This window comes from Rhopilema esculentum, chromosome 15 (genome assembly GCF_057945365.1).
Source record: "Rhopilema esculentum isolate cy_ngs chromosome 15, ASM5794536v1, whole genome shotgun sequence".
NCBI lineage: Eukaryota > Metazoa > Cnidaria > Scyphozoa > Rhizostomeae > Rhizostomatidae > Rhopilema > Rhopilema esculentum.
This window is the reverse complement of record NC_142829.1, coordinates 7,793,700-7,806,434: the sequence shown is the minus strand read 5'-3', so window position 1 is coordinate 7,806,434 and position 12,735 is coordinate 7,793,700. Positions and strand designations below refer to the sequence as shown.

At 35.6% G+C, this 12,735-nt stretch overlaps 1 protein-coding gene across 3 annotated transcripts in view; it reads right to left on the bottom strand.

Annotated features, from left to right (window-relative positions):
• Window positions 1-115: 115 nt before the first annotated feature.
• LOC135685489 (dystrophin) overlaps window positions 116-12,735 on the bottom strand; it is a 102,794-nt gene continuing 90,174 nt past the window's right edge. For all 3 annotated transcript variants that reach the window (XM_065201454.2, XM_065201455.2, XM_065201456.2), the window contains 17 exons: window positions 12,293-12,353; window positions 11,592-11,653; window positions 11,292-11,366; window positions 10,437-10,644; window positions 9,764-9,849; window positions 9,381-9,460; window positions 8,455-8,532; window positions 8,199-8,310; window positions 7,844-7,938; window positions 7,278-7,349; window positions 6,604-6,743; window positions 4,162-4,209; window positions 3,566-3,613; window positions 3,066-3,129; window positions 2,446-2,537; window positions 1,806-2,034; window positions 116-1,268 (listed from right to left, as the gene is read on the bottom strand). In XM_065201454.2, the coding sequence (XP_065057526.2) occupies window positions 1,059-1,268; window positions 1,806-2,034; window positions 2,446-2,537; window positions 3,066-3,129; window positions 3,566-3,613; window positions 4,162-4,209; window positions 6,604-6,743; window positions 7,278-7,349; window positions 7,844-7,938; window positions 8,199-8,310; window positions 8,455-8,532; window positions 9,381-9,460; window positions 9,764-9,849; window positions 10,437-10,644; window positions 11,292-11,366; window positions 11,592-11,653; window positions 12,293-12,353 (1,760 nt within the window). In that variant the 3' untranslated portion in view covers window positions 116-1,058. The remainder of the gene's footprint in view (window positions 1,269-1,805; window positions 2,035-2,445; window positions 2,538-3,065; window positions 3,130-3,565; window positions 3,614-4,161; window positions 4,210-6,603; window positions 6,744-7,277; window positions 7,350-7,843; window positions 7,939-8,198; window positions 8,311-8,454; window positions 8,533-9,380; window positions 9,461-9,763; window positions 9,850-10,436; window positions 10,645-11,291; window positions 11,367-11,591; window positions 11,654-12,292; window positions 12,354-12,735) is intronic.

Sequence of the window (12,735 nt, the reverse complement as noted above, 5' to 3'; positions counted from 1 at the left end):
CCTTAAAAGGCTAGCCACATAACGAAATCCTATCTGTAATTTAAGCCTTTAACAAAGTCGCTTCGTATTCACGTCAAGTTTGATAAGAAAGTAGCAAGTAAGAAAACTATACAACTGAAAATGGATTGTTGATATTTTGAAATAACACGACTATGATTCGACTAAATATGTAGAGATATTAACAAAACCTTCGTGAAAGTCAACATATGCAAGGGGTTACAAAATAGGGAATACACGTCTTTCAACTAACCGGACACGGTAGACCAAAAAGTTTCCCCATGTTTTAGCATCAGCCAACAAACACAAAACATTTACAAGGATTGATCGATAGAAAGTGTGCTCAGGTAATTAGCATTAATATAAAATACGTTCAAAAATACTTCTAGTTATGAAGATACCAAGGCATTTTATCTAACAATAGGAGACGATTTATTACGAACATCATGTTTGTTCTCGAGACAAAATGCTTTAATCAGTAGAACTGCCAAAATTTAATAATTTGGACGAAAATTCCCAAAATGTGAAAAGTTTTAGGGCAGCTTTCTAGAAAGTACAAAAATTTTCATCCGTATGAAAGAATTGGATATGTACATAAAAGTGGGTGAAGCAAGGGAAATTTGCTATTTGAATTACATCACAAGCAAGAATAAAAAGATAACTACATGAAAATATCGACTAAACAAAACAGTGTCCGGTGAGCCGACAATAGTGTCCAATGCGGATATAAAAGATCTCACCAACTAGCAGGCATACAGATAGTAAGGGCTCGGCGTCTAATAACTGCTTTAAAGCCGCATGGAGCCAGCATGAGTGACGTCAAACTGTTCTCGATTACAATGATGATAATGGTTTCATAATAGCAGTTAGAAGGAGTCACATAGTACAATGCGTTTACAACTTCCTAGCAAACGAAACTCTAAAAACTAATTTGTAAGTTAAAATGATTTATGGAGGTTAAATGTGCCAATACAGCGCCAAGCTGCCAAGCTAGTTACGGTCAACTATAAAAGCTTGTGAATTAGAAATTGTTCTTTCAAAAAACCTAACTACAACATTTATCAATTATTGATTGCATAACCTCGTTCGGGCTGATAGGTGACGCTTTTTATATCGTAACGAGGTGGCTCATCAGAACCACTAGCAATGTCCATAGCCTCTGCATCGCTAGAGGAGCCATTGATTGGGTTCGATGCAGCGCCAGTTGGTGAACGAGGCAGCGATGAGTTGTAGCTAACGCTCAAGACGCTTCGATCCCTTTCTCCGGCAGGCTGTGGAAAGAAATGTAAAATTAAGATGCCAAATAATAAAACCCTTCCAATATAAAATAACATACGGCAACGAAGCCCGTGAATCCTTTGAATCCTTTGAATCCCTTCTCTTTTACTCTCTTATGCGGGGATACATAAAACATATATAACATAAAATATTCGCCTTGTTATAATTGTTACGGAGCTAACTGGGCGAGGCCGGCATCAGGAGCGCATTGTTTTCTCTCTCTCTTTTCTCTCTTCCAAATATTATTATCTTTAGAAAGAGGAAAAGTTGTGACGAACCAATCAAATTTTTTTGGGAATTCGCTTAGCTTGTCATATAAGGGCCAGTTTATACAAACTGGATTCAATAAGTGAAAGCTACTTTCACAGCTCTGTTACAAAGTCTAGTTGAGCTGGACGTTAGAATTCAGGGCACTTCTGATCACTGGGGACTTTGGTAAAAAGTCGCCCCCCCCCCCTGTAGCATAAGTCAACCCCGATAACAACACCAAAACCATTTAACACATGATATGAAGTTGTCTTTCCTATTACCTGTTCGAGGAGCTGTCTCAGTCTCTGCAGCTGAGCCTCTAATTGTTTGTTGTGATCTTCGAGGATTTGCATTCGCGCTTCTAACCTGCCCTTGTGCTGCCTTAGCGTCCTTGCCTCAGACTGGAGTTCAGCATCTCGACCCGATTCATTTGACCCGTTGCTGCCGTTTGTTCCATTCATATCCTGGGCACGAACAATCTTTAGTCGCTCGTATTCATCTTGCAATGCCCTGGAAGAAGGCAACTACTTTTTCAAACCAGTTGAATTAAATAGACGTGGGGTTATATATTAAAAAAATTGAAGATAAAAAGCTAAATAACTGGTAAGGTATAAACCTTAGATCTTTCACGCCCCTTACGATGTCTAATAGAAAACAAGCAAGATATTTTAGATCATGTCTGAACTTGAATCGACTTCTTGCTTATTCGAATCGACTTCTTGTGGTAGGCTATCAAATATTGGAGGTATTGTTAAGAAAAAAGAGGAACAGTTCGTGACTCATAGTAACCAGAGCTTTGCAATTGAGCTTACAGACTTTGAATACGATAAAAATGCTCAGAAATTCTTATATTCAAATGAAAGAGGTTTGTACAAAAAATTTGACACAGAGCTTTCAACAAAATATGAAGTAAAAACGTACTTGTGTTCTTCCTCTAATTCTTTAATTGTACAATCCAAGTCATCCTTTTGATCTCGCTCGAGGGTGGCTAAAATCTGGGCTGGGCTTTTTGGCTGCAAGAAACGCAATATTAACATAAGTTGCTATGAAGTTAAACATACAACTACTGCTAATGTTTTTCAGTAGACAAAGAGTTTCCTTTGCCTCGAGATTAAAATCAAGAACATTAAGATTTGCTTAAATGTTGACGAGGTACACAACCATTTAGCAACTGATTAGATAGGAGAAAGAAATGATGAGAAATATATTTGTAAAATTCATTAGGCCCGTTCAAACGTCAACGGAACGGAAATCAACCGATGAAAAGACGTTAGTGATATTGTTTAGACATAGAAATAACAGCTGATTATGCTAAGCGAAAACCACTTGAAAAATATCGTGAAATTAACCCTGGATACAATGATAATAATCATTTGTCAATGCATTTACAATTTCCTAGTACTCTAGGTTTTAAAATCAATTATTAAAAAACTTTCAACTCTTCAGATGACATAATGACGTAACAACCCAGGATCATATCTGAATATCTAAGCAGATCTAAACGCGGCTTTTTAAGACAGATATATGATAGGAAGACTTACAGACAACGAGCTCTCCGAATTCAAGGTGCTACAAAGCTGTTGAATTAGGCGATGTTCATCATCCCTGTTAAACAGAAAAAGAGATGCCAAATAATCAATTACTGCATACAAAACGACTTTTCAAGGACAAAAAAGGTACAACAAAGCTGCTTAAAACTGAAGCGACTGGGTTTCAATATTTCTACACAACGATCAGCCCTCCACTAGATTAGGCATAATGATAATATGGAAACGCCTTTGATGTAATACTATGGGACAGCCCTGCAAATTATTAAGAGGTTACAAAACAGAATTGAATATTGCAGGAATCTTGCAGAGAAAGTAGGATTCTCTCATTGACTACCTCTTCAAGTCCTGTCCGGAAAAATCATGATTTGATTCAACTACAGCTTACATGTTTTATGAAAGGCTGGTTTTTCTTTCAATGTCAACTTAAATTCACTAGAAGCATTCCACCATGATTTATAAATCAGGTTGAAAGATTAATAAAATCTGCATACATGTGAGTCTTTCTGCCTTTTGGACGACCATCTGTTTCATTTCTGAAACTAAGAAAAATGCAGCTAACAGACAAATGCAATCAACTGTACAAAATGGAGGGGCCACCAATAGTCATATTGAGAAATGAAGAAAGAAGAGTTGAAGAAGAAAGAAGAAAATAAGAGGAAGATAATGAGAAGAAAAGGAAGAGGAAAAGAAAGAGGAAAAGAAAAAAAAAGGAAGAAGAAAAAGAAGATAGGAATAAGAAAAGAAAGGATAAAAACGATAAAAAAGAAAGGAGATGAAATGAAAGAAAACGAGCGGAAGAGCAGAAGAAGAAATGAAAAACAAATGAAGGAGAAATGAAGAAGAAACGGAGACCTACACATATTGAATAGCATGGTTACGCAACATAAATCTTATTATTATTATTTTTTTTCATTCCTCGTGACAATGAAGAATGTTTGGGTACCTCTTGAATGAAAAATTGAGAAAAAAGCATAACAATTTAAGCACAAATTCTTTAGCTGGAGATAAACAGTTGCAAAACGAAAACAAAGTTCTTATGAAACTGAAAGGAGATATTAAAAACATACAACAAGAATAAAAAACCAACCTGTTTGTAGAGTATTCACTCATGTCCGGTGAAGATGGCGTAGAAGGTCTAAAAGAACAAGGAGCATTCAATAATGCCACAAAATGAAACACGTTATACCTATGTTGATTGCTTCCAAGTGTGACACTGAACCGTATTCTATGGCAAATGCTCCTAAATGTCATCCAAGTATCTTGACAAGCAATTTAGTCTTTTAACAAGCGATTATGCATACCTTAGGCAGCCAACGCTTAGAGCACGAAAACTTGAAAATATGTTGATAAGACTCTTCTTTCTTGGCAGCGTGTTCATAACGAAGAATGGTTTATTTCCTGGTATTTATGCCTTAAATATTAATCCCTGTGATATCCAGTGCTAGTTAATTTGCAGTTGATTTGAACTTTTTTCTTGTATATAAAGATTCAGGCGAAATCGCAAATTGAACGCCACTGATAATGTTCACTCGAGTGCTTTTCTCTATTAAATTAGCATTCACGTCTGTTTGATAACGGCTATCGCGAGTAACGGGTGCGTATACACACACATATACATCAGCAGTCATTTTTCATTCAAATAATTACAACCAAGGATGGCATATAACGTAATTCAAACATCGTGGGCACGGGGGTTAAGCCTTATGAACGGGCTGGTGCCGAGCTAAGAGATAAAAACTGTCTTTGTGAAACATCGAAGTGATAAAGAGCTTTTCATGGGTAAAATGGGAGCTGGGATCCATGTTGGTGCAGATACTTCAGTTCAATGATAATCTGAATACAATTTAATAATGCTTTAGACAAGAACATAATCAAATACAATCTATGATGTTCATCAAAAGCAATAGGAAGGCGCCAGAGTAGGTGAAAGTTTTTATCTAACGCAAAGGATTCAGTTCCATCAGCATTTGACAGGTTTTTGAAAATTTCAATTCATTCTTATTCAAATTCAAAACTTTATTTACAAATTTAGTCAGTTCTTACAGCTTATGAGCATAACAGTAACAAATTAAATAGGGAATTTAAGCATTTAAGTCTTTCTGTAAAGTAATAATATTTGAAAATGTCAAGTCTTTAATACCCGCTGATTCCAACTGACGCTTATAGACAATTAAAATATTAGGGCAATTGTTTTTTGCTCTCTAATTTGACGAATACAGCTTATAGGTCACTTGAAAGTTTGACTTAGAAATATGGAGAGGGCTAAAACAGACCCCCCCCCCGGCAATACCTAGATTACTGCGAAGCAGATGTGAAATACCAAACAAAAACAGAGGTATTTTATTAATTAAATGTCATATCTCCTATTTTAATGTCTAAACAAAAGTTTCGATCAGGCTAAGAAATGAATTGTTCGAAAAACAAACAAATTAGAACGCCGAGAGGACAGGTGCGCAAGTCCTACTGCAAAAGGGCTGACGACAGGATGCTTTGAAGAATTCGACCTAAAGAAAATTCTGGCCATGAGAACTGTGTCGTTCAAGAGTGTGTCGTGTTACTTTGCGGAGTAAACTGATATAAAATTGCTACTTATTCTCAGAGGCACTTTAGTTGGACGGGACTCAAATGATTGATTGTTGCTTAACTTAAATAAGGAAAATAAGTTGTTTTCTTACTAACTTCTATGAAATATCACCCGAATGCGATAATCCTATCTATATAGAACACCTGTTTGGATAAGGTAAAAATGTAACTGGATGGACGTAAGGAACCAAAGAGCATTTCACGCCCTCGAAACCCCACATACAAGTTAAGAGCCGGAAGTTATCTAAATCGTTGAGTTTTCACGAAACCTCTTGCCTTTTCATTCAGATGATTATTGTTCAGCGTGCAAATCTTGTCGACTTTTGGGTAGGATAGAAGTTGATACGAATAACCACTAAAGCAAGGAGGGGCAGTCCAGGTGAAAAGTGCAACATAGGAATTCAGAGGGCTGAACAACAAGGGTAAAGACACGTCTGCATATCAGGTAGAAAGACATTTGGCAGCCAACAATACAGTAGAAACATATATAAGAACCTACATTGTGTGAGTCAAGTCTCGGCAAGATCTTAGTCAATGAGTATCTTTTTATTAAAGTATGGTTTAGGCTTTATAAAATCATTGCTCCAATTGTTCTTTAAAGATGTACTTTATGTTATCATTTTGGAACTTGAAGCTTTATTTACAAATTGTCCTAACTTTTCTGTTCATTTTGCTGCACTACTGATATTTAAAATAAAGAAGCCTTCTTGGTTCTGATATCAGTAGGTTTTTATATTCGGGTTATTACTACGCATGCGTCGACAGCTGGAAGCTTTAAAGAAATTAAGAAACAAGGTTCCAGAAAGCAACTGTTGCATTCATATTAAACTAAATTTTTTATTTGACTGAATATTTTTTAAAAAGTTTTGATGACTTTGCCGGTTTTTCTTCAAAGAACTCTTTGTTATAATGTTGAAACAAACAAATAAAATGAGATAATTCTTACGTTTCGATATTTCCTCCTTCGAAAACCGTCTGGACTGGCAAGTAACCGAGTTTTCGTGGTGGCCTGTTTCTGTAGCGCCTCGATTTGAATTTGTTTCTAAGAAGTCGCACAAAGTCAGCCATATCTTCGCCTGTCGTGGTCTGGAAAGGATATAAGTAATGACAGGCTGGTCAGGAAGGAATTGTTGATTTACGTGAATGCATAGATACAAATAAACAACAAACAATCACATTTTTCTTTAAGCTTTCTTGTGTTAATCCTCTAAATCAAGATTAACGTAAATTATGATCTGGTGAAAACCAGCGATTCGGCAGCATGAAAAAGAAATTTATCAATCATAGAAAAGTAAATTTCGTTTTCAATTGAAAGTGAAGGGGAGTAACGAAATTCTAAAGTACCATAGAAAATCAGCCGGATGTTACAATGAAAAGACAGGCAAAAGAATACGGGGCAAACAAAACAAAAGATTAAGCGGATCTTCATAATTGCAAAAACTGGCATTTTCTATAATTTCCGTGAGCAAGACAATTATTCTTTGAAAATAAACACAAAACTGTTTATTGTAAGATTCCAGAAAACGATCGATATGCTGTATATTAAGAATTCTAACAGGATTTTTCTGCATCTGTTATCTTACAAAAACCAAGATGAAAATCTGTTGCATTCAAACTTACCGCTAAACTATACTGATGCATTGGATGTGTAATACGATGTGATTTTGAGATTCGACCAGACCAGAAGCAACTCTGGAAACGAAACAATAAATCATTCACTATTGCTAAACTAGTGCTGCAAAAATCAATTTTCTTTTTATTGGAATACGAAGCACGAACAATTGTTGGCTGAAAACAACAAACAACCTATAGGTTTGGGTTTAGAACTTCACGGCGTGCCAACTTGTGCAAAACTAAATTCTGTTTTCACCTTAACTTTATCATTTGCTTAACAGATAAAAATAAGAGCATCGAGTGCTCAACTTTGAAACAATTTTGACAGGCATATCCTCATTTTCAGAGATTGAGTTACCACCGCTCAATACCAAAGGATATTTTGTAAACATGGTTCCAGGGTCAAAGGCCTTGGAAGCGTGTCTAGTACCCCTACGGTTACGCAAAACTACCACAGAAATGAAACCAGTGTTTTTGTGATATCAAACAACAACCAGGGTAGATTTAATAGGCTTTTTAAGCTAAAATAGGCTAAATTTTTAAGAGCTTGTTGAAGCTGATGAAACACAAACCTGGCACATGTCGTAGTTGAAACATTTCAGACAGCGGTATCTGAACCCTACAATTGGGTATTCCTTGCAAATATTGCACTTGGCTTCATGTTTCGCTGCAAACAAACAAAACGTAAGTACAAAGTTCGACCTCACTTCGCTTTAAAAAAATTACTATGAGGGCAGCATTCTGACGTCATCTTCAAAGCTAAATTAATGAAAATATGTGGGCAATGAAGATGACAATATCAAGATATAAGGGGTGAATGGACAGAAAAAATATAAAGCAGAGATATAATGGTTCGCAAATATATGTAACTAAATGAGTAGAAACTCAAAAATTCTAGCTATTCGTAGAAGCATTCATAAAAGTTACCTGTTTCTGCGGCAGCCAATCGGTGAAGAACTGGCATCCATACGACCGACTGTGGCTCGTGGGAGACCCAACCAAGGAAGTTGGTGATATCAATATGTGTTGCTGATTTTGCCTTTAAAGTCAATAAGTGAAGAAATTCAAATTGCGAAGTTTTGATCTAGGATCATACGAGGTAAGGTAAATTAAGAAAAAAACTGAACATAAATGGACTGACGATGGATAAACATAGAATACTGACATTAAAATGAAAATTTACCATTTCAAAACAGCTTCTGACACTTGGTTCGATATTGCTGCCGCCAAAGGCTGCAATTTCTCCAAGTTGTCTGGGGATCTAGAAAAGATGGAAGAAATTCTATTCAACACCACAATACTATTTAATACACAAGATTTAAAATTTGTTTAACGCTTAACTGATAAAAAATTTGAATTGGAGCATGGGGATAAATTTTTTGACATAGGAAACCCAATATTCTTCTAGACGCATGGAGCTAAGACAGGCCACACTTCATCCTTTAAAATGTTATCCGAATTTATTTTTAGCACAGAAATTCATGTTGCAGAAACATAAGCACATAATTTGCCAAACAACTATAATCTTCATTTAATTTCTAGCAAACAAATCGATATCTTTCTCAATGCTTTAGTCTCTATGAGATCATCGATCATGATATGAAGAGTTTCCAGGTGACAGTTGAATGGCTGTACCTCAATAATAAGAAATTCTAGACTCAAAATAGATTTTGATTAGTTGATAATATCTTCTGAAATAATAAGCTACACGACGAAACAGCTGCCTATATGCTATCTGCTACCGATAGGCATCAATATAGAAGCAGACAACTACAATGAAAACGAGTCGTAACCGACGAAGCTACGGCTGATTCATTTGTTTACAAAGTTTACTGGCAATCCTAGCCATCGATTGCACTATAGACGAGGACAATATTGACCCTATTCAAACCTCAACCAGGCATTTTTACAGACAAAGTGGAGATTTTGCGGACCATCTGATGTAGAATTGGGTTTTTGACACTCTCAACCCCTTGTCAGATGAGAACGACTAACCACGTCTTTTGTATGTAAGGTAGTATTTTGTTGCTGTCACTTTCTTGACTTCAATGCAATACTCATAACAGCCTAGAGAAAACTTCTTATTCACAAAGCGATGAAAAGACAAACCTGGACACAGTCGTGTAAAAGAAGGCCAAGTCTCTTCTGGTCAAGATGACCCTGCTTATTGGCAACTAACATGAACAGGTCTGGCAGAAAAAAATATGAAAAATTAACAGTGTGTTTCTAACTTTACATCAATTAACCAAGTGTTTAACAATGGAGTCAGCTTAACCAAGTGGACGTAAGGATTTTTGTAAATCGAGAAAGCATAATGTGAATATACTGCTGTAATAGTCAAAGGTATTGCATGACTAAGCTACAAAGACAGCAGGAACATGATATTCAAGATAAAATATTCTGGCTAACAAGATAGTACAGCTGAAATCGGTATTTTCAATTTTAAGAATTAATGTACTTGGGCATAAAAGTTAATTATAAGATTTGCTTACATTTCCACTTCTCCTCAAGAGAGCCTTTACAGAGCAAGATCAATCCAGTCTTCAGAGACAAAGTTCTCAGCTTACCATATCTGACACTGTGATAATAAAAGCAAAATTTTATTATAATAAGAAAGCAGTCAAGGGGCGTGAGAAAAAAGGAGCAATTGGGCAAGTAATCCAAAGAAAGGAGAAGAAAGTAGAAGAAAGCAGAAGGAAGAAAAAGAAAGCAAAAAGGAAAAGACTGAATTCGAAAACAAAACGAAGAACGCAAAAGAGATAAAAATAAAAGAGGAAATGGAGAGAAAGAGGGAAGTCAGTAATGAAAATGGGAAGAAATGGGAAGAAAATGAATATGAAAAATCCAGAAATTTTAAAGGAAAAAGAAATAAACAAATTGGGTTTCTGGACAGATAAACTTGTAACTTCGCAAGTGGGTATCAATACAAATTATTGACTACAAATAAAAATTGTTCAAAAGGAGAGGAACATGTTGAGGACAAGATAAACGAATCAAAAGTACATAATACCAAGTATACGCCATGTGTGTAGAATAGGACGATAGAATAGGACGATTCTAAGCTCCTTATCGCAACATTAAATAACATCTTAATAACGACTAACTTTTCAGCGCTGAAAATAGACGATAAAAAAAACTGGATCACACTTAAGAGTATGGTGATACCTGTCAAAGACATTCAGAAGCCAGTTGAGAACCAAGTCGACACACTGAGCAATGTTGATACTCTCTTTGTGTTCAGCCCTTTCGAATGCAGCAACCACAACATTTATAATCTGGAGCACATCAACCAAGGCATCGATGTCACCCAGAGCAGACCTCGCCTCTTGAATATCAAAGGCGTGCTTCATGGCATCCATGGTTACCAAGTCCACTGTGGATAGAAATAACACAGGTTAGTAAGCATCTTTGGAATACGAAAACTACGTGATGAAAAGGATGGTGATGGTTATGATGATTATTATGGAGGCTGCGACGATCAAAGTGAAGAGGATGTTAGTTTTGTAGGTCTGAAATAACGGGGGTATTTGTTATTTTTCACATATATTTTTAAAACCTCATGAGCTTACTTTGACCAATAAAATAAGGACTCAAGGGCAGTTCTTTTTAGGCCAAATGAATTGTGAAGTTGTAAGATTTGCACCATTTGCATTTGCGAAATCAACGATTTGCACGATGGACGATGGGGCGGAATAGTTACAAAAATAGCAAAAAACATATTTAATTGAAAAGGAAAAGTTAGAAGGAAACTTGATTTGTTGTCGTCTAGCGCCTATAAGTTGAAAGAGTGAGTACATAATGTTAGTTTAGACATAAATTGAGACCAAAACCTGTAGAAGGGAAATTAAATACAAGGTAATAGTCACATTAGCTGGGTATCAATAACTTAAGTATAAAGATATCAATACCTTTTAGTAAAAAAACAGGTTCAGAAAAAACCATAAAAGGAATGCAAATATCTAAAGCGATGAAATAGATGGCTTGCTGCCGATTAAATAGTTTTGAAAATAGAAAACATACAGCAACAAGCTTTCTGTACACATCTAAGCTTCATGGCAGTCCTGTATGCTGCAAATTTCACATCGTTCAAATCGGCTGAAAGAAGAATAAAGGAAATATGAAAAAAAGAAGATGAACGTCGAAGATTTATAAAGAATAGAAAACGACTTGAAATATATCATATTCGTCAAGGGTTCTCAACTTTCCGAATCTTTCCACACCAGTCAGAAAGAAGCATCAGTTAAAAATTGATTCATCCTGTTGGAAGACTAGAAAAGTTTACTAAAAATAAGAAGATACTAAAAATCAGGAAAAACTTACAGAGAGTTCGATAAACTGCACTCATCTTTGGATGATCCCACTGTGTGGTTTTTGTGTCATGACTGCAAAAGAAAACAAAGATTTCAAGTTGAATTTAGAAACTCATGATTTTTAACAACTGATTGAAGAGGAGAACTATAACCTTGTTTACTCATCACTTGCTTGTATCAAATCTATTTATTGAATTTATAGGTCGGCCAACAGGATCATATAAATAAGGGAATCACTCGATTAATCATCAAATAATTGTTTATTTATTCATTATTGTAACAGAAATCCACTTTTTAATAAATTGACAAGCTGATTTTTTACTTCAAAATATTTCTTGTCTCAAGAACTTCTTGAAAAGTTCTTTATAAAGACCATATATAAATGATAAAACAGCAAGACAGAGCAGTTACAAGATTAATGATTGTTTGGAGATGCTTCCGCAATAAATCTTTGTGAATCGCTGTGTATGGATATACTACTATACGACCTGCTACATCTGATCTTCCTTAAAAACCAAATTCATATCAAATCCTACACGCACCCATATGTATTTATAAGCTTTTGTAAAACCACAATTTTTTTAAAAAGATGCGAGCATTTATAAGAAAGTCGATTGATTTCAGGCATGACTCCATAAAGGAGCAAAGTATTTTTACAAGTGAAGATTTTAAAAATATACATGAATATGTTTCAAATTCCATTCTACTCACTTTATGTAATAGGGGACTTTGTTAACAGCAACAGATCTTTCCCATGGTGCATTCACACTTCCTGCATTAAAGTAAAAAGGTCGCACGTGAAAACGTTGTTTATCAACTGGAAAGTACGGAAATAGCAAGGCAAGCATATTCACTCATTCCATGCGCAAACTAAACCTCAATACGATAACTGTTTGAAATTCTGCTAAGTGTGGTCCTTTAAATACAGCTTACGAAGAAACTAGGGGGTAAACAGTTTTATCACTGAGCTTTCTCAACTTAAGTAACTTGCAATGTCTATACTTTTGTTGGGTCTAAAAATATTTACAAAATTATAAAGCCAGCAGCCAGGGTTACAAACAGTATCATATTCTTTAAGAGTAAAGGGGGCAATCTCCTCAGTTATTAGATAAAGAATGGTAACAGCTAAGAACAATTTAGGATCCTTATCAATG